Consider the following 22,964-nt stretch of genomic DNA (forward strand, 5'->3'; position numbering starts at 1 on the left):
CTAAATGTGAATTTATGTGGTTGAAATTCATTTTTTTTTTACTCTACCTTGTAGATTGTAAAGATTCTATTGTCTACAATTCTATTCACTATTCATTTGGATAAGGTCTATAACCTCATAAGAATAAAATTGAACAGTTTTTGAAAATTGATGGAATGAGGTGGAAAAATATAGTTAAAAGCGAATGATGAAATTTACATTAGTGTTTGTAATTCCTCCAGAATTCCAAATTTAGAAATAAAAGAACTGTAGAACTAAAAGAGCCTGTATAAAAGAACTGTAGAAAAAAAAGAAGACGTAGAAAGTTTAAAAATAGTAATTTAATAATAACAATTTAAAAAAGGAGGACAAGTTTATTTTTGGAAAAGTTAAGAGTAGTTCAAGAGGATTTACAGGGCAAGAAATAATTTGGGCACATAACATACAGCTTTAATTCATATTAAAACTTTAAAACAAACTTAATGTCGAACTGTAATTCTGACAGAAAAATTTCCCAATATCGTCTACTCATATTTTGCCAAACTCCTTGCTCAAGGTTTTTTTCTTTTTTTTTTAGAATTAAAACAAAAAAGCACTAATTTATGTCAGGGGAAAAAAGTAACTGTAAAAGAAAAAAAACTGAGAAGCAGAGCAACTTGCAAGATGGCCATTTTTGTACAGTAAGAAAGTCATTATCATTATTGAATGCCTACCACTTTGTGTACTGAAGTACAGGATCTTATTAGAATTCCTTTTCTGGTTTCTATACAGAAGTTTTGTACCAGAGGAAGCATAACATCTTCCAAAATGAGTTCGCGATTATGGAATAAAAATATTTGTTCCTTGATCTGAGTTATTTCTTGTCACCCTGATTTTGCCTGTCAAAATACTTATTTATAAAGCTTATCATACTGTTCAGTTCCTCTACTGACAATATTAATTTCCTAATTATTAAAAGTTGCAAACAGAAATAAACAGCTTACCCTCTCTGTCAGTTTCTTTTGTTGCTCCCCATCCAACCACCATAGCATTTCGATTGGAATAATCCCGATCCGGATCTGGCAGGCAAATAGGTTGAGCAAAGTTATCAAATTCCAAAGGTCTCTTCAGCTTGAGCAGCGCAACGTCATTGCTGTAGCGTCTGGGTTTACCAAAATCAGGATGGATCTGTATATCAACCACTTGAATGTCAAGATCAGATCGAAAACCACGTACTGAGACGTCGTTGTCACCAGGACGCACACGGAAATAGCGAGGAGCATACCTAAAATACAACCCAATCATTTAAATGAATGCAGCAAGATATACGCTCCAGTCATGATAAAATTAAATACAGGAGGTTTAGTGATGAACACTCTTAATGAATTTAAAGAATTTATGCAAAAAATTTTAAATCCATCAAAAAAAATTAAATAAAAAGGCCTGGGTTGTGGTGGCTCAGGGCACAGAGAGGCTCTCATTTTCCAATGAAGTGAACCTGAGCTGGGTTCGATTCCAATCCCGCACCGACCACACTGTTGACGTAAAATAACCTCAGTGGTAGACGGATCATGGGAGAGAGTGCCCTTGCTGTCAAGCTAACCGGGGGATATTTGCGTGGTTTTCCTCTCTATGTAAAGCTAATGCGGGTAAATTTCATCAAAAATTCCTCCATGAAGGCAAATTTTTCCCAATACTGGATTCAGGAGTTCCCTTGTTTTCTGGATTGTGTTTAAAATTACAAAGCTATGGAGCTGAACACTGGTAGTCGAAAACTCAAAATTGGGTCAGCTGTTTAATAAGGGAAAAACTGTTTAGAACACATTTTCTCCAAATTTACTGTTTCTATGTTTATTACTTTACAAATTAAAACTCAGAAAACACGTTGTGCCTTAACTTTTGGAGGGTACTGCAGTAATAAATTTTTTCAGTGTAGATTTCAGAAGAGATATTCTTTAAAGATAGCTAAAATTATTTGTTCAAGATGATTACACATACCTTATTTTTTCTTATAGAGGATTTAAGACTTGATTACTTAAATACAAGGAATTTCTTTAAAAAAAAATTAACTTTAAGAAAAACTTTTACTTTGGAGTTAGTAAATAATAATAGAAAATTGACTTTGTGTAACAATTATGAAATCCTTGCTAAACTAATAATTTGATTTTTGATTGAGTCATCCGCCATTTTGGGAGTAGCAATAATTGTAATGATAATTTGTTGGTAGAAATTGACGAGAGATTATTGTAAATGATTTGTTTTGAATGCCCCGACACCGAAAGTTTAGTTATAAGTCAAGCATTGTAGCGTAGCTTGTCGTCATGTCGTAATAAATATTTTTAAGAATTGGATGATAAAATTAAAGGCATACACAATGCAAATAAGTAATATTCGACTATCTGAGAATCAAAGAATATAACTTAAGTTGAAATTAAGGAATAATGTAATGGATTTCCTCTAGAAATCTTTCTTTTTTGCATGGGTGAAGTTTTCCCTCTTTTTCTTCGTTTGTCTAACATACTATCTTCAAAAATTTGCAAACATTTTTCAAGATTTAAGCACTACTTTTTTCCTCAAATAGGCCAACCAGGTATGTTTTTTTAAATTTTTTTCATTATTTATATAGAACAGTATTACAAAATTTGTTCTAATATTTGCTTGCTGACTATTGCTTTAATTTGCCTGATTTAGGCTCGTTTGAAAAGTTGCATTGTTTGAATTCAATGAATCAATTATAATTTAATGAATTAATTATATAAATTTAATTCATTCTTTAAAATAAAAATTTATATTTTTAATTTATAACTTCTTTGTTTCTTTTATCTTTTCACATTTAACAAGTCGGTATGTACACCGACAAGCGATGTTATCATAGTTGCCAACATATCAAATAATTCAACGTCCTTTTCATTGAAAAAAAAAACAGGAAAAAAGGGATCTTTTTTTTCTTGGAGGGGGAAAGGAAAACACGAATAAAACCTTTGCAAATTTTAAATTTGTCCCAAAAAATTTTACATTTCTCAAATAAAAAATGCATTTTAGTATTGATTATAAAATGATATTGAAACCTGGAATCGTCTGGAAAATCAAGCAGGTTGGCATTTATATTTTTCTGTGATACATTATTATATTCATAAAATAATAATTATTTTTATTAATTATAGCTTGTATATTTATATTTTATTATATATTATTGCATAGCAATAGTACGTTAATTTGAATAGATCATTTTTTAATATTTACTGAAAAATGTATATTACAGGTTAATATCAAATTAAAACGAAAACAATAAATTGATATTTTAATTAAAAGTATTTTTAGTGAATTTAGTTTGAAATCAATATAATGATTACATTATGTTCATACAAAGAGCTACGAAAGGAATGAAGAAAAGAAACTGTAAGAAAAATGCATGCATTGTACATTGTTTTTAGATGTCAGGTAATGAAGGAGGAAAAAAAAACTGATTGTGGAGGGGAAAAAACTCAAACAAAACTTACCATCTGACTGTTTTCCCATTATCTCTTCTAAAAGTTTATAAAATAAAACAAATTAATATGTTTAGTTTTTAAACAAATCATTAGATTTTTAATAAATTTTGTAATATGCATAGGATACGAGCAAAACAGTGATAGTGAAAGTTTCGGGCTCTGGGAAAGAAAACTACTTATAAAAGCAGTTCTTTGTGTGAGCTCTGTTCACATATATTCTTCTATTCTGAAATCAGAATGTTGAATTGAAAAATTAGCTTAATGATTGATGAAATAGTACTACAACTAACAGTTGTCATAGTAATGGAAAATATATCATGACTCGCATTGTTGCTTAACTTTTCGAAGCAATATTGTTGATGGGAGTTTGAGAATTGATGAAGAGACCTCGGGTAATCTTCTTGTTTGAAAGCAGAATGTCTTATTACAGGAAAGTAAGCGCAATGATCATTTAAAATAATCTACTTGAAAACTCTAATTTGTACAGTTAAGTGTCTTCTGCTGGATTAACTTAAGACGACATTTAATTTGTTGACCTGAAAACGACTTTTGAAGTCACGTGTGCTTTGATTGAGGCAACAATTATTATTAAAGGCCGGGATAGCCTGGTCGGTAGGGCGCTGGGCCCATGTCCGAGAGTTCGAACCCCGCCGGCCGAAGACTCCCCGTGTAGTTGGTGACTGATGCACGTTAAAATTCTGGCGAGTCGCAAAGTCCCCCATGTTCCCATAACAAATCAATACCTCTGGGGATACTGGATTGGAGATTGATCGTTCTCTAATTCAGGTCCAAAATTACGATCTGTGGGTGAATGAATGGATGGGTCCGCCTTATAAACAGTTGTGACGTATGATGTGGCAGAAGTCGAATTCTTGGCCATAGATGGCGCCACAGAAAAACAAGAATCGCACACTCTGCCTTAAATTTGCTCGGCTTCACCAAACAGGCTTGCCCGTGTGGCAAGTGGCATTAGAACCAACCAACCCAACCAATTATTAAGTAATTATTTAATAATTATGCAATTATGGTTAGTTAAAAAATATCATATGATACTTTTGTACTCATTTCAAAGTTATAATATCTTCCTTATATTTATAAAAATATCGAAATTTGAAAAAAGAAAGTTAAATAAAAAAAAAACGATGAGCAAACGGGATGGATTTCTGATGAAATCGTCGTGAATCAAGCGCGTTAAAAATTGGTTACTTAAATTCGAAACCGATTAATTTAAAACGATTTTTCGGTTCAAGCGGCTTTCTGAAATAGCCGAAAAGTGATCGAAAAATAATGTGGATTTACGGAGGCCTTGTTGCGAATATGGGAACCTAGTTGGTCAAAGAGTGATAAAAACTTATCAAGTACTTCTGATATTCATGTGACAGTAATTCGTTTAATTTAGTTTCATCTCATGAGTTGGAAAAAATTTAATATCCGCGTTTATTGATTGTGTTTAATGAAATTATCGGTAAGCCGCCAACAAAATAAATTTAAAACAGGTCAGGTTTCTATATTAACAAATTTAGAGGTAAATATGACCAGATATGCAAGGATATTTTTAAAATTAGCTATAAAACTTTCCTAACCTAACCTAAAATTTTCCTAAGCTAACCTAAAAATCTAAACCTAAGAAAAACATTTAATTAAATCCTTAATATATAAGAACATTTTTGTGTGTGTTTCGCTCTTAAATTTAAGACTGTTTATAGCAAAATCAAATCGTATGAATGGGAAATCACCAGCATGAATTTGAATTTATAAAATGTTACAATTTACTATGCAAATTTAAAGCATTAATTGAATAAAATTTACTTACCGTTTAACACAATGAGCTGCAGTCAACACCCAATGTTTATTTATTATTGTTCCTCCACAATAATGAACTGTTAGCAGCCTAACTGAGACCTAAAAAACAAAGGATAAATGCTGTACAGTTTGATATTATATCAATAGTAAATTATCACTGAAGCTTTCACACCACTATTTAAGAATTTAATTGGTAATTGTACCCTGATGTAAAATATATTTCATTTTTAATTAGTCAATGATACAGATGTAAAATAGTCTGGTTTTAATTTTTTTTGTCGTATGTTTAGGCAGTGGGGGTGCGATTGTTAATGTTTTTCAGTGGCGCCATCTATGGGCAGGAATTCGACTTCTGCCATGCCATTCACACAACCACAACCCGTTTATAGGGCGGGTCACATTCACACACAAAGGAGAAAGGACATAGAACACACAGAGAAGGGATTCGAACCCATGACCTTTCTGATGCAAGGCCGGTCTGCGTCAGGTTTAAATAATTTGTGGTAAATATCCTGGGACCCGGGAAATTCATAAATATTTGTGAGATACCTGGATATTTCTGAATTTTATTAAAAATTCAATGATCATGTTTTTCTTTTGGATTTTACATAATTATATGTATGTAAGGTACAATTAAGTTTTGCTTACATTATCAATAGTTTATTATTTACTAAGCCGAAAAATTCCTTCAATTGGACATGTAAATTATTGGAATCATTCATTGTATTTTAGTTTTTATTTGAGAGGGGGTTATGGTTAAAATCTTCCTAAACTTCGCATTTCGATTTATTATTCTTAATGTTTGTGGTTTAAAACCTTGCTTCTAAAAAAAGTTTTGCCAGAAATATATATTTAAAACGCAAGCTTTTTTCAGATTTTGAGAATTGAAATTTTTCAGATTTTGAGATTTTGATTATTTAGAAAATTTGCCTACAAAACTTTTGCTTCGTTTGAATAATATGTAATCAGGGTTGCCACTCAAATCTGGAAAAAAATTCTCTGTTTTTCCTGTACATGATATACGCAATATATTAAGAGGAAACAACAATTACTGTGCTCTTAAGTGAGCTATATTGGTTTAACTATATTCATTAGTTTTAATTGCTGAAAAAACAGCTGAACATACTTAAATGATGCTATGGTAAATGAAATAGTTTAGCATAGCTGAAATATCATGGTTAAATATCCCACAGATTACGCTTTGAGTGGTCACCATTTTTTAAGACCAAAATAAAAAAAATAAAACAATCCTATATTTTCCCAATTCGTAAAGAAAAAATCAAAATTCCCTGCATTTTCTGTGTTATTTTAGGTGATTTTTAAATTCCCTTACATTTTCCAGGTTTTCCCTGTTCTCCCTGTGGAGTGGCAACCCTGGTAATCCTTCTCGGATCCATATTTAGTGGTGATGTGATCGTATCTGAGCAATAATGTTTGATGTATTAATTTAAATTGAATGTAAATTTTTGAATTTTTATATAATTAAAAGTAACTAAATAAAAAAATATAGAGCTTAATATTAATATGATTTTTAGGGGGGGTAAAAAATATATGGTAATGCTAGTTGCATATTTCCAGGGTTGCCACTCAAATCTGGAAAGAAAATTCCCTGTGTTTTCCCTATACATATTGTACAAAATATATTAAGAAGAAACAGCAATTACTGTGCTCTTGTGTGAGCTATTTGGGCTAACTATATTTTTTAGTTTTAATTGCTGGAAAAACAGCTGAATATACTTATATAATGCTAGAGTAAATGAAATAGTTTAGTATAGCTGAAATATCATGGTTAAATATCCCATAAATTACGCTTTGAATGGTTATCATCTTTGAAAAGACAAAAATAAGAAACAAAATTCCTTACATTTTCCCAGTGTGTGAAGAAAAAATCAAAATTCCCTGCATTTTCCCTGTTATTTTAGGTAATTTTTAAATTCCCTGTATTTTCCAGGTAGGGGAGAGGGGGGCACATGTGAACAGGGGGCACATGTGAACATGGTATGTTTTACCAATATGATTTGAAATAAAAAATCTCGAAAAATTTTCAATTGATGGCAGTACTAGTCCTACCTCTCTGAAAAACTTTCAGAACAATGAGACATTTTGTTGGTCTATTCTGACAATTTCTTTGTATCAGCTGGTGTTGCATATATTATAATCGCTCGCTTCTCCAAGTGAAAGCATAATATAAATCAACTAATAAACTAAAATTAACTATTGCAGATCATTATATGAACATTCAGGTAAGTTTATGACAATTATTCTTTTTTTTTACTCAATTAAAAGTTCTTTATTTTTCAAGTTAGGTTTAAGAAGGATGATGGGGGCACTTGTGAACAAAACATCTGGGGCAGATGTGAACAGTTCACAAGTGCCCCTACATAGTATTAAGATTATTATCCTCATGATATTATAAGTTTAAAAAATATGTATGCATTTAAAATTATCATTATTTAATTTTCCATAATTAATTTATTAATTTTTCCTTTAAAAAATTTTTTTTTTATTAAATGGTTGATCGCGCATCACGCATATTAACTGATACACCTGAGAAAATAGAATTGTTAAAGCTACAAATGAAAAGATAGAAAAAATGAAAAAAAAAACATGAAAGAGTATTAGAGAAGAAAGAAAAAGGCCCATTACAACACCCGTGGAACATGAAGTTGCGAAAAACCCAATTACGGATAAATTATTGTACAGCTGAAAAATTATTTTCTTATTGACAGTACTGTTGTACAATTTAAATTCACATAGTAAGCTACAACCCCCTCAGTATAATGCGTATCTATATCTGTTATATTAAAGATTTTTTTTCTTTGAAATATGATGATTGCTTTGTGTTTTTAATCTTGTTCATATGTGCCCCAGGCCTGTTCACATGTGCCCCCAATAGGGGCACATGTGAACAATTGAAGTCATTTTTCTAAAATATTATAAAGTAAAGAAATATTTTATTGAAAAATCTCAAAAAATTCCACAAGACAAAGAAAATACTATTTAAACATATGGACTTTTTTACTATGAAAAATTGATGATATTTTTCGAAAAGTGAAGAAATAAAAAAATTTGTTCACATGTGCCCCCCTCTCCCCTATTCCCTGTTCTCCCTGTGGAGTGGCAACCCTGGTTTCATTAATTTTGCATGTTAAGTCCAATAGGTTGTTACACTTCTTCCCTTATAAAAAAAAAACAGAAAAGGGGAACTATTATTTGTTTTTCTATTTTTAAAATTAAATGTCTTAACTTATTGAATAACTCTAAGCAAAGATTTACATATATTATTTATTACATAAAAATTTAATAAATAAATAAATATATATTAAGTTTTACTATACCTAATGTTTTAGAGAAGGGAAATTTAATTATACTTGGAAAACTATTAGAATGAAAAAGAGTACTTATTATAATTATAAATATTTTTGTTTTAAAATGAATAAAATTGATTTGGAAAAATTGTTCTTTATAAATTAAATGTCATGATTTAAAGTCTGATTAGGATACAGCAAGTGAAAGTGAAAGCAAAAGCTGACAAATATGCAATAATTTATCTGAACCAAATTAATAAATAATGTAATATTTAAAATAAGTTATATAATAATATTTAGTAAATAATATTTGATAGATTAAGAATTAAAATATATATTAATTACCTTTCTTACTTATTTGTATAAATAAACATTAGAGAAAAACTTAAGAGAAAGTATGTTTAGTGATTTAAAGTATGATTTAAAGTATGACTAGTATATCAATATGATGATATATTTTTTTAAAAGTTTTGTTAAATGCTTTCACTGCAATATTTTGTAAAAATAACTTATTATTACAAATTTTCTATAATCTTTTTAAAAAAAATTTTGGTTATTGAAAAGTGTTAAAATTAATCTCGAGTTAAATCAAACATTACATTGAAGGAATAGTCTCAAAATAACTACTATAAAGATAACAATAATAATAAGAAACAACGTGGAGTTTTTTTTTTTTTGTTGAGATTTTTTAAATATTTTAGTATGATGCTACCATTCATTAACAGTATGATATTGTTTTTCATTTTATTATTTCATTAAAATTCATTATATTTAGTTAAATGTATGTAACATATAAAGGAAAACTTCAAAAACCAAATTTCTAATCAAGTATAAAATAAATTTAAAAAGACAGGAAAACCATTTTGTTATGTCCATCCTTCACATTCTAATAACAATTGTTTTTAATTCTTCTTTTCTTTAAAATTTTATTAAATATGGCTAATACAATATTTATGAATAATGAAATTTAATTTTAAGAAAGGATGTAACATTTTATAAATAAAAAAAACATTTTTTCTTATTTTAATTCTATTATCCACGATTTGACATTTATTTCAGTGCTGCCATCTGTTTTCAGCCAGCTAAACCTTTTCCCATTTCGTTATTTTATTCGAAATTGAACGGGACTTGCAAGCAAGTTGATAAACAGACAATATAATGGAAAAACGAAATAAGTAATCACTTCACTCTATATTCACCAGTTAACCATTTTCATTAAAATTAAAATTAACTTTTTGAATCATTTTGTGTCTGAAATTATATTGTATAGAAATATTTTGTAAATTGTTGTATATTGTATTGTACACGTGACGTCATTACCAATCAGGGATCGATTTTGATTGCATTCACTTAGGCCTATTTGGCTTTTTGCACACTGGCCTTTTTGGACAATTTAAATGTTTAAGAATTAAATAAACATTTGAGGAAAAATACAATTAGATATTCGGTTTCAGGAGAGAATTTCCAGTAAGTTAGGATTGAAAATTGAAAAGAAATTAAAAGATGCTGTAATTGACTATTCTGAATATACGACTGCCAATGTTCAACTACTTAGGCTTGCAATTTTGTAAATAATACGGAAGACAGAGGAACTCCTGATTTAAGTATTAGACAAATTAACCTATGTGAATTTTTGTTGTTGATAGAACTAACCCACATTAGTGCTACATGGAAAAGAAAGTCCTGAAAACCTCTGACAGTCAGCCCGATAGCGAGAGGATTGTAACCCATGATCCATCTATCAATGAAGATATCTTAGAGCAACACTGTGATCGGTGCGAGCCAGGTGCTGAATTTGTATCAACCAACCATCGCTGGGATTTGAACCTGAATACCTCTTTGGGGAGCGAATGCTCAATCTCCAGGGAAACTGCGGCTAACCAGGCAATCGACCAGGATCGTCAAGGATTAGTTTGATTCATAATTCTTCCTTGCTGCTTAAATAATTTGAGCTATATCTGTAATATTTTCTTCTTATCTCAGTGACGTAATTTTTTTTGCAGCTACAACTCTACTTATTTGGTTTATTTTTTTTTTTTTTTTAACAAACAAATATAACTTTATTGAGAACAAAAACACATAAATACAAAGAATATATATTCGTCGTCAAGAGGAAAATCCTGTCCAGGCGACAAAGAAAAGTAATACTATAAATTTAAAATAGAAATTAAAAAAAAGAAAGAAAAAAAAGGGGGTATTACAATCATAAATTATTTTGCTCATCATAAGACGTCATATATTGTTGAACACTGTAATAATAAAAAAAAAAAAAAAAATGCATGAAACTATATATATAAAAAAATAAATAAATAAATAAAAAAAAAATAACAAAGGTAACATAAATTCATTTGGATTGGCACAAGACTGGTATAAAAAATCAAATGCTTCCTTTAAAGTGAAAAATAGAGATCTAAATCGTCAATGTTCATCACAAATTGAAATAAAGCACGCTTAAAAGAAGAATATATTTTGATGTTTTGCAACTGAAATGGTAATTTATTATATAATTTAGGTGCTAAGTAAAAAAACTGTTTTCGTGAAATTTCTTTTGTAAAGAAGGGAATCTCATACATTTCAGTTGGTCTCCTTTCAGACACATTAGTTTTTAATTTGCATATTAATTTATTGTTGTGTAAATAGAGTAAAATACGAAAAAATACATTATGGCGAAATGGTAATAGGTTAATTCTTGTATATATATTGGTAGTAGTTACACTTGAATTATTTATATTTAGAGAATTAATAATCTTGAAGCATTTATTCTGAACTGAGATTAAGGGAAGTAAATTAGTTTTATATTCACCGCCATATATTATCGCACCATAATTAATTAAAGAATAAAACCAGGAGTAATAGAGTGCTTTCACAAAATTAAAATGAATTTTATTCTTAAGGTGATAAAATTTAACTAAAACGAAACGCAATTTTTTAACTAAATTGTTAATATGTGTTTTCCATTTTAAATTAGAATCGATATATAGTCCTAAATATTTGATATTATTTACAGATTGTAGAATATAGCATTGACAATTTTCATTAGTACTTTTGCAGGAGAGAGAGTGAAATTTTAAATTTAAGTTAAATTCTGATGTTCTTAAACTGAAATAATAGTTATTCTATGTTATATTTGTATTTTATAAATAATTATGAATTATGGTTTTCTTACCGCCCAAGGAAACTCTCCTCCGAATGTATTGCGACCACCAACGATTCTACCACTTCTATTCATTCCCATGAATCTCCTTCCACATGTTCGCTTGGGAACTAAAAAAAAGCAAAAGTTTCACAAAGAAAAAATTTAATTAGTTCCAGATACAAAATCATTTTTAAACATGAAATTACAATAATTTTTTTCTCGTGTACTTATTTGCAATTAATGTTTAGTTTGAATATAGCTGTTGGTACCGGGCAGATCAACACTGAAAAATAATTCTGTGAAAATTGAGATGTTAGGTAACGATATTCTGCTTGATTCTCTCTTTCTCATAAATTAATAAATAACGACAGATTCCTTCACTTCAAACAACAGTTCTTTCTCATAAATTAATAAATAACGACAGATTCCTTCACTTCAAACAACAGTTCTTTCTCTTAAATTAAAAAATAAAGACAGATTCCTTCACTTCAAACTACAGTTCTTTCTCATAAATTAATAAATAACGACAGATTCTTTCACTTCGAGCTACAGTTTAAATTCGTTGTTACATCTTCAGAAATGAAATTAAGGGAAAAAAAAAAAAGGATGTGATTGAAAGTAATAAATAAGAATAATTAACGATCATTCAATTTTTATCAGCTAAGCAATGATCGAATTACTAGTTGTATTATTTAAATTTATCAAGACACAGCAACTTCTATTCATGTGCAAAAACTTGTTTATGACACTATTTTTCTGTTCTATTCCATGGGCTGGAGAGGGGAGGGGGTACGAGATCTTTCAAAAGGAGTATTTTTCGAAAGGATCATTTCAGTATCTTGGTTTATTTCAAAGTTTCTATTTTGAGGTTTAGAGTTTTGTGAAAGATCTGTATACGGACCTAATTTATTTCTAATACTGACCAATGGTTGCATAAATTCACAATCTCAATCACATGCATGTATGATTTTTAAATTACTAATAATGCATTTTTCGTGTGACACAAAATTAGATACAAATATATATCGGCGAAATATATATTTGTTTATACAAATATATATCATTTCAGCGAAAACAAATTATTAAAATATTTCTTTAAAAAAGATCTCTAAAAGCGAAAAAACTGTGTTCTTTTTCTCAATTATATAATTACTAATTTAAATGAATATCAAACCACTTTGAATTGTTGTAACAAATTGCAGTTTGCGACTAAAGAATAAGGATATCAGAGCCAAATCTACCATTACTGAAATAGAATGGAATCGGGAAAACCATTGCAACGAAAACCACATTTTCTTTTCATTTACTATTTTTTTTAATACGAAATTATTCCACACTAAAATCTTATTACTTTTTAACTCTTTGGATTTGTGTTCAATCTACCATGAATCTATTTAGTTGTATTGATCGTTTTTCTGACAGTTAATGCCATAAAATTTCTCATAGTTTTTATAACAAAATAAAATTTAAAAATTTAATTATAAAATTATTTAAAAAATTTAAAGAATGGAGGACCACGAAATGTTTTCAAACCGCTCGAGGAGTTAGCATAGTTTTTCACTTCAAACTTAAAACTTTATTTTTAAATACAAAGGGTCTGTATTGTATTTCTAGGACTCAGATTGAAAAAATGAAATTGTGCATTACTTACTGGCAGGAGTAGTTTCTCTTTTTTCCAATTTCAATTGCATTTCCATAAAGGCGGCAAGAAGTGAATCATCCGAATCAAGAATTGGAGGCTCTGTCCGCTCCTCCTCCTCCTCCTCACTCTTAGGACTGCGTGTGCTTTCTGTAAAAAAAAAAAAAAAAAAAAAAAAAGGTAAAAAAAAAGAGAAATTCTCCTTAATTCTTGTCATAATCAAAATGTTGTTATGTTCGAAATAATTATTATGTTCAATATTTTCACATATATGTATTACAGTAATTTTTGTTCAAATCATAGTAAAATAAACCAAGTTGACATAATTTTCAAGATAAATATAATAAACTTATAGAATAATATTTGTCATACGATTTCCATGTCTCTCAGATTCCTGTGAATTTCCGAAAAGTGGCCGGAAAATTTAAAAACAAGTATTGAGCCATCTATTGAGAAAATGGTAAATTACATATTGGGTGAACTGAGTTTGGGCTTCATGGAATTGAAGTACTGATTTTACTCTTGACCGAACTCAGGCGGACATTCCAAAATTGGCATATTTGCATTACAAAACAGTTCAATTTCGTTCTTTCTTATTCTTTTTTTTGTAAAAAAAAACTATTTTTACCAGTTTATTTAATTTCATTTAAAATTTTTACTCAAATAATAAAAAAAAAAAAACCATCTAACTTTTTGAAGAAATATCGCTTATAAGAGGCAAATACGAAAAAATTTTCCATCAAACAGAACAGGAATCCATATTATGTTTAAACCAGAAATATCGTACTTTACAAATATTTGAAAACAGGACTTACAAACAGGACTAAATACTTTTAAGTTTACTATTTGCAACTAATGTGAATATTAATTTCTATCTACCTGACCCTATCTGTAAAATATTTCACTTTGAAAAAAATCACGACTTCTGATAAATTTCTATCGATTCAAACAATAATCTTTAATTAAATTAAATTATAATCTAATAAGACTATAACTTAAAACAAATTATAATCTTTCAAAAAATTCACAATAATTGATTCTATCTTGTCAAACATATTTATAAAATAAAATCTCAAGAAATTTGAAATAATATATTTATGCGACCATATTTTTAAACTATTTCACTTCGAAAAATTCAAAGCTACCGATCAAATTCTATCTATCAAAGCATGCTGTAATCTGATTTAAAAGGAAATAATTATAGATCAATTTCCTATCTATCTGTACAAATCTTTGGGACCATGTGAAGCAGTCTAGATTTATTCTCTTTGCCCATAGTTTTTGTGAATTGTGAGATTGCGTTTTCCAAGTGCAATAGCAAAAATAAACTGTCAACAAATGAAATTACTCAAAGTAGATAAAGGTTAAACGCAAACTTAACTAGCACATTGACCTCCACACAGATATATTAACTTTGGAAGCTAATTTCCCTAACTGACCTATAGAATCAAAAATAAAATGCCATGTCTACTAGAATTCAAAAATAACGTCACTTAGAGCTGAAAGAAAATGAAATTCCAAGAGAGTAATTTAAAACTTATTTAAACAAACATGTTGGTGGAATTAAATCAGCTTTAGGCAGTTGCAGTTTAAATAACATTTATTTTGAAGGTAAAGTGTCATTTATTTTATATTTTCTTTTCAAAAAAAAAAAAAAAAACTTTCTTAAATTTAAATTAGAGTTTTTATTTAAATCAAATTTATATTTCTTTAACATAAGGTGCTTGAAGTGTGTGTATATATATGTATGTATATAGTACAGCATTCATGTTTCTTCTTTTTTTTTGCTTTTCAGAACGAAATTTACTTAGTACGAAAAGCAATTTTTTGAAATTATTTTCAAAGTAAAGATTCATTTATATGTGTGACATAAACTTTAATAATATAAGCTGACGAGAAATAAAACTATTGAAATCTTACGTTTTTTTGATTATTTTTTATATTAAATTTTTTAATCTTTTTGTAGCTTATTTTTTCGTACTGAAATGTCATCATCAGCAACTGATCTTGTCATCTGGCAAATCAGTTCATAAGATGTAATGTGAATTCTTCAAATGAATTCAACAGAAATTGACTTTTATTTTACAATAGCATAGCCTATATTTAAGATTCTTATTGGCAATCGAATTTTTAAGGTTGGCGAGCAAGTTTTGTCTTATAAAATGTTGCGTTTGAAATCAATTCACCATATTTTTCCTAAGAGTTGTGAGTTAATGGGGAGCAAAAGTTTGTATGGCTAGTACTTTCTATTTAAGAAATGAAATTTCATACCCTCTATACTGCATATGCTTAGTTTATTAATAATCCTGTCAATGCATAATTTTCTTTTACTGCCTATTAAGATACTTTTAATCGAAAAAATTAATTAGAAAAATTAAGACTATTCTTAACGGTTCCTACTTTCCGACAAATTTTCACCACTTTCATACGATTGGAAACACTTCTATTTATGTCCTGGTCAAAATCAGTTTTTACCGGTTGAAATTACCGCCCTGGCCAATTTACTACTAATCTATTTCAATATCAATTAATATTATTTAACGTATAGTCAAATACAAAAACAGGCTCTGCCCATTTCAATTTAAAAATTTTTTTGAAAACTATTAAAATTAAGTTTGATAATCAACGGGATTATTATTTTTTTGTTGCACTCATGGACAAAAAAATTAGCTCACCAAGAAGGAGTCGTAAAAATGAAACGAAATTTTACGTGCGTAATGACTACTTTGATGTAAGTAAATGATTAGAAAATCAAAGATTATCGTTTTTCATTGATTTTCTAATCATTTACTTATATCAAAGTAGTTATTACGTATGTAAAATTTCGTTTCACTTTGACGACTCCTTTTTGGTGCGCTTATTTTTTTGTCCATGAGTGTATATTTAATGGAAGGAAAATTAGGAAAAAGTGATATTTGAAGCGTGTAAAAGTGTCCTACGCTTAATTTTAGCAGTGAAAAAAAAAAGAAATAAAAAGGAAAAAATATGAAGTGCAAATATGTATACTAATAGAATACCTGCCAATTTTTACAGTGGCAATGAAAAGTCACTTGATTGCCCATCAATAAGTATGTGTATATACTTCTGAGGTTTGGGACACTGTACGATTGACTATAGGTTTTTGAGGTTTGGGACTTGACGGTTTTACGTTACAGAGCCGAAACCAAATTATGTCTTCATTTGGAACTTATGCTCTTTTCAAGTTGATTAGCTTTATTCAAACAAACAGATTGTTTCAAAGAAGGTAATCCTATAAATTTCATAAAGTAATTACATACGTGATTCAACTGACGAAACAATTTTACTTCAACTTGTGAGGTGTTATCTTATCAATCAATCATTTCTCTGTATAATCAACATACGACAGGTATCCTGTCATACAGACCATATAGTTAAGAAAAGGAAATCCTCACCTTCATTTATGGCGAACACAACTTACAATGCTCCATTCACAAACCTAGTGATTTGTATGTACAACATAGCTATTCAAAAAGATACAATGAGTACCACAGACTGAAGAAATATGAAACACGTGTTCATTTATCAGTAAGGTGGTTCATTTCCTGCTCATAGAAACTCCTGGGAGGTAAAACACCTGCACGCAAATGTGTTGTGTACGACAAGAAAGGTATCTTTACTTATCTCTCTATTCTAAAAAAAAGTTTTTGCAGTTAATTTTGTCCCCTGAAAAACTTTTTAGCTACGTGATGAAAATCTAAGATTAAGGAATCAATTCATTCAGAATCTTTCAGGGAAGACATTTAGGGCATTCAAATCTTTTACATAATTTTAAATTTTTATTTATTTTAGTTTTAAAGCACGATTTTGCAGTTAATAATGAAGAATAACCGCCGTTCACAACAGCCAATCACATGTCTGAAAACGGCAAGCTTAAAAAAGCGATTTACAAGTCTGAATTTTCTTTTTCAGAGATGCAACCAATCACAAAATAGTTAGAATTTCATTCTTCAGTTTTACAACATCTCAACTTATTTCGTATTGATATATTGATTAATCTGATTATTTGTTTTCTAAAACGTTAATTCGTAAGTTTAATCTGGTTTTAAATCTTAATTCGATTTGTTTATTTACAAGTAATGCCTAAAAAGAAAAGACCTAACATTACTAAAAAGTCGCAACTCAATGCGAAAGCTAATCGAAAGCGGGAAAAACGTAAACTTCATAGTATAGAAGAAAATAATGCTCTTTTGCTTATACAACCTAATGATGATTCAACTAACAAAAAAAAAGTTAAACTAACAAAGGCATTTAGAGAACAAATAGGACAAAGAAGGAACTGTAGTCAACGAAAAAAAGTGACATTGATATTGACACACTGCTTATTCTGCATTTAAGAAAATTAATTCTTTTCGATGATAACAGTTAATATTCAGTTTAATATTGAAATATATGAAATCAAAGCATTCTTGGTTTTGCGAAGCAAACCAAGCAAATTCTCCGGGGGTTGGCGAGCGTTAGCGAGCAGGGGGCGGAGCCCTCTAGTTATATAGAAAAAAAATCTTTTCTCTATAGACTTCGCAGGAATTTTTCAATGCGGGAAAAAAAATCGAAACTCATTTTGAAAATTATTTCAAATTCAAACGTGAAGTCTACGATGTCAATACGATAAAGTTCAAAAACAATAAGCTAATTAAAAAAAAAAGCATTAAACAAGCGCTTGAGAGCTACCAAGGGGCACAAATGCTATGTTAATTAGTACATGTTGCTATGTCAAAAATCTTTAACAATATAAAAAATATCATCAGTATTTACTGTTACGCTGAAATAATTGATATAATTTAAATTATTGTTTTTAAATATTTAAGTAATTCTGCTAACTTATAAATTAACCATTCAATGAAATAATCATAACAAAATAGGCTTACATATTGCACATTTTCAGAACAATGGACCACATGAAATAATTCGAAGATGTCAACTTTATGAAAGTTAAAAAAAACTATTAGCTTGTCTAAAATATTAAATAAGTGTTTGAGAGTAGGAAAGGACAAATACTTTAACGCACGTTAGCCTACCTAAAAACTTCAACAAAGCAAAAATTATCAATATTTACAGTTGCATTAAAATCAGTAACATAATTTACCTTATTGATTGTTTTTAAATATTGAAGTTATTCTGTTAATTAACCATTTAACCAAATAATAAAAAAATTTTTACAAATTCTGCATTTTTCGTACAATAGACTACATGAAAAATAGAAAAGGGTATCCTTAATTGAAAATTAATTTTCGTGTCTATCTTCCTGTTTTCACTTTTGTTAAGGACTCAAAAAACACACTTTACTGGTGGTCTTTACGTAACACCTTGTATACTATTAGCATACCAGCCATCCTTTACACTCTTCAAAGAAGTATTTTCCTTGATGTATTGAAATGAAAATCGGATTGGCACGGTTATCCTTATCCTACGCAGCACTTAAAAATATCAATAATCACTAACAGCCCTGCGATTAGTACGTTTAGAGTATACTAAAGTAATTTTAAATCAAATTTAATAGCACAAGAACTATATACATAGCTGACAACATGCAAAGGAAATATAATTTACTAAATATAAAATTTCTTCGAACTATTTCTAAAAGTTTTAACGTATAAAGTTTCAGGATTTTTACAGTCAATAAAATACAAAAAAAGAAAAAAAAAAGAAAAGAAAATTCCACTAATAACAATATATTTAAAATGACTGGAATATTTCCTATTTATGATTTCCATTAAATGAGTTTGAATATGGACTAGTTTCATTATTTTACATTCATTTTCGAATTTATAAAATTCAATAACAGATTATAGCTAGTGTTCTCTCTTAGCGTTTTTAGAAGGGTGGCCATCACTGCCAGCCTTTGATCCGTACAAATGCTCCCTCCTTCCTTTTTTTTTTGTTGTAAAAGTAAACCACCAACCCTTAAAAACACTGACTTTTTATTCATATTAGATTTTTAAGAAAAATTAAAAACTGTTTAAATAATAATTGCACACAGAAATTTTCTGTGTTCACAGGTTCAATTCCGATCACTCTCGTTTCTTTGGGGGTACATAAATAAATTTTTAAAGTAATTTTAAATTTTTTAAAAAATTCCCCTTCAAATGTTCTTTTTTTTAAATAATTTTAGAATAAATTATAGAAAAAAATCTTTTAAACTGTTTATCAAAAAAAATAATTTTTTTGGTTTACTTTTTTTTGAAAAAAAAAAAAATGTAAGCGCAAAAATGTTTTCTTATAGTATACCTTTAATTATTATTTATAAACTACAAATTTTTCTTTCATTTAGATAATGAGTGAAAATTACTTTCTGAAGAATACACATTAAATAGTATAAGGCGGTAACTTAAAAATTGTTTAAAATAAAATTTAGTTATTACAGGATATAACACATTTTGATAAATTTTTTCGATGTTGAGTGCCCTTTTGAAACTCAAAGCGACCATTTCTGTGAGAAGCACCCTGCCCTTTTTTATTCCTAAGGCGAACTTTAATTATTACATATTCCATAATTAATTTAAAAATAGAAAAAAGAAACTGTAGAAAAGAGGAAAAAATATAACTGATAATTTTAATTTCGGTTTACTTCATTATTTCGCAGCAACACTTATTTAAATATTAAAGCAAACAATGAAGGAATCGAGTAAAAAAAAAAAAAAAAAGATCATCTGAGCGATTTTTATTTTTCAATTTTAGGAAAAGTTCTGAAATATACAAAACAAAAATTAAGAGAATTTTTGATTTAGACTGTAAAAACTGGTAAAACCCTGAAATACTGAAAAAAAACAACAACAACTTCAAATTGATTAGTTTAAATATTCAAACAAAGAATGAATTGAGTAATGAAAACTATCTTGACAGGTTTTCTTTTCAATTTTTAGAAATTTGCTAAAATAGACAAAAACCAAGAAATTTCTGGCTTAAATCTATATAAGTTTACACAATCCAGCAATACTGTATAAAGTTCAATTAATTATATTGAGCTCGGCTCACTTCATTAATCAGCTGTAATATTTATTTAAATATTAAAGCAAACAACAAATGAATAGAGTAAAAATATAATGACTAGAATTTTCTTTCTCCGATATAATTGGAGAAATTTCTGAAATATGCAAATCTAAAACTGATCTTTGAGGTAAAAAAAAAAAAAAGAGTAAATAAACAAAGGAACTTAGTCTTCATCAAGGTCAATAAATGTTTTTGAATGAAAAAAATTTACTCAACTTTAGTTTTCAAAAATGCGAGAAGAAAAAAAAACTTTAAGGTGATGCACTTAAATCAAAATTGCTATTTCACAATTAATAAATGAAAACTTAACTATATCCATTTAGTTTTGTTATTCCTATTTGTATTGATACTATGGTTTTTAAAACTTATTTAATATATTAAACAAAAGAAAGAGTTATTCTAGGAGTAATTTAAAAATAATTAATATTGATCATTTGATATCTGACAAAATGTCTGTTTGGCTTTACGATTAGTAAGGTTGTTGAACTAGAATAAAAATAACTACGATTTTGTCCATAGAGTGGTTAGTTTGTAATAACTATTTAGCAATATTACCAAGAATTTTAAGTATCTTAAGAATCTTAAGAATTTTAAGTATTTTAGTTTTCAGTATTGTTGTTGACACGTTAAGTATTGTCAGTCAAAGTCTTACTCATTAAATTATTTAAAAAAAAAAGTCAGATTTTGAACATAAACTTTTTTCTTTATCTCTCAAATCAAATGAATACTGCTTAGTTCTGATCAAGTGCATATTTTACAGACAAAATATATGAAAAGCTAGACAAAATAATACACCGCTTGATAAATAAAATAGTTAAAAAACAAGCAAACACAACAAGTAACTAAGCAACTAAGTTGTAGAAGTCAGAGAATCGATATCTAATCAATCAAATGTAAATAATTAGACATGTCTTAACACAATTATCGATTAAAACAGAAAAAGCATAAGACAACAAAGGGCAGTCCATGACCAAAATATTAATTAAAATAAGAACTAAATAAATAGACTCTGTTTTGAATACCTTTAAGAAATTTTTTTCTTCAATATTAGTTAAAAATTTAATAAAAAAAAAACTTGTGAGTCATAATTAAACGCTCGCAATAAAAACATCCAATAAGTGGAGCAAGGGAAATAAACAACATCGTGGTAAAAAGAAGAAAATCAGTTGCCCACATTACTTTTAAGTACACACATTCAATCAAAAAATTTTTTCTTCTTTTCTAAATAGAGCAGCAGAAACATTTATAAAAACAATTTCAACTGATGAAATGTACATTTAAAATTCAAAGAAATTTTCAAAGCTTAGTTTCACGATAGATGATTTAATACTGTTACAAATCTCTCTGAAATCGCACTGACCATATTCAAACTGAATATAATTTGGTGAATAATTAGAAAAAAACAAAGACAAAAAAAAACTGCTTTTAGATAAAACCTAAATGAAAATACTCGAATTAAACACGGAATCATAAAAGTCAATAATAAAACTAATTTCGGCAAGGCACTGTTTATCTGTTCTTAATTTAAAGACGTTCATCTACGTGCATTTTTACTTAAAATTGTACTCATCAATTATCTTATTTTTATATTGTTACGATTCAAAATCTTACCTGTTGTTTGAGTGGTTTCATTGCCGAGCATCAGCTGATCGTCGACGACAGTTACGTTATTATCATCAGCAACAAAGTTTTCCTTGAACTTGCTGGTTGTTACATCATAGATTGCGGAGGTGGTTGTAGGCGGATGCGCGGCCCACGTGCACCCTAGCCCGAACATCAGCAATGAGAGGCACCAATACCTGGCCATGTCTCGCGCGAAGTATATCCGATTGAAATCGCTGAACTAGAAGTTCTGATTGAAGAGGCCTCACGGCATAATCCGAGCGTTCCAATGCAACTGGAAAGTCCCCTTGAAAAAACACTCTCACACACACCGTTAGAAAAAGCGACAGCGAATGGACTTGCTGGAAAGCAGGGGTCGAACTGGGTTATTGGTCAGGTAGGATCGTTCGCCAGGTGTGAGCCGCCATTGTTACGACCTACTGACCCCGATCAGGGTTGCTCTTCTCTGAAAAGAAAAGAAAAGCATTTTGTGGGGGTGTCAGAAAAAGGTGAGAGTTTAGGGAGGGAGGGATGCTCGGACCTTGTCCCCCTGTCCAACGCGGAGAACGGTCAGGTGATAAGAAGTTCCACCCCCCCACTCCTACGTTGATAAACAAAGTCTTACTGTAGCAGATAAAATGAGATTAATTTTAAGATTGGAAATCGTGGAAGTTTCGATCATAGAATTGGAAGAAAAAAAAGTTTCCATTGATTGTTGGGTGGGATATTAATAAAACTGGTTTTAAACAGAATTTTTAAAATTTTTTTTATTCTTTTTCATTTTAATAATGCAGTCATTGTAAAAAAATTAGTTTTTCTTTAAACATTGGCAAACATTGGTCGAAGTTACTTTTAAATACAATGCGTTTTATATACACGTGGAAGTTTTAGAAACTTCCACGTGTGTATATAGGAGCGCGTGCTTGGAAACACAGTACTAAGGTTCTTGTTTTAGAAAACTTAAATTCGTAGCAAAATTCTACATTTATATTTTTATTTTATATTTAGCACGGTCTGTT

At 29.0% G+C, this 22,964-nt stretch overlaps 1 protein-coding gene across 1 annotated transcript; it reads right to left on the bottom strand.

Annotated features, from left to right (window-relative positions):
• Positions 1-962: 962 nt before the first annotated feature.
• LOC107437911 (serine protease 27) lies at positions 963-22,521 on the bottom strand (the record flags this gene model as incomplete). The annotated part of the gene is given in 6 exon segments (XM_043038721.2): positions 963-1,243; positions 3,459-3,485; positions 5,263-5,351; positions 11,727-11,824; positions 13,348-13,485; positions 21,955-22,521. Coding segments are annotated over 6 exon segments (829 nt in total), but the record flags the coding sequence as incomplete, so codon positions are not given.
• Between the last annotated feature and the right edge of the window lie 443 nt (positions 22,522-22,964).

This window comes from Parasteatoda tepidariorum, chromosome 2, assembly GCF_043381705.1.
Source record: "Parasteatoda tepidariorum isolate YZ-2023 chromosome 2, CAS_Ptep_4.0, whole genome shotgun sequence".
NCBI classification, from domain to species: Eukaryota; Metazoa; Arthropoda; class Arachnida; order Araneae; family Theridiidae; genus Parasteatoda; species Parasteatoda tepidariorum.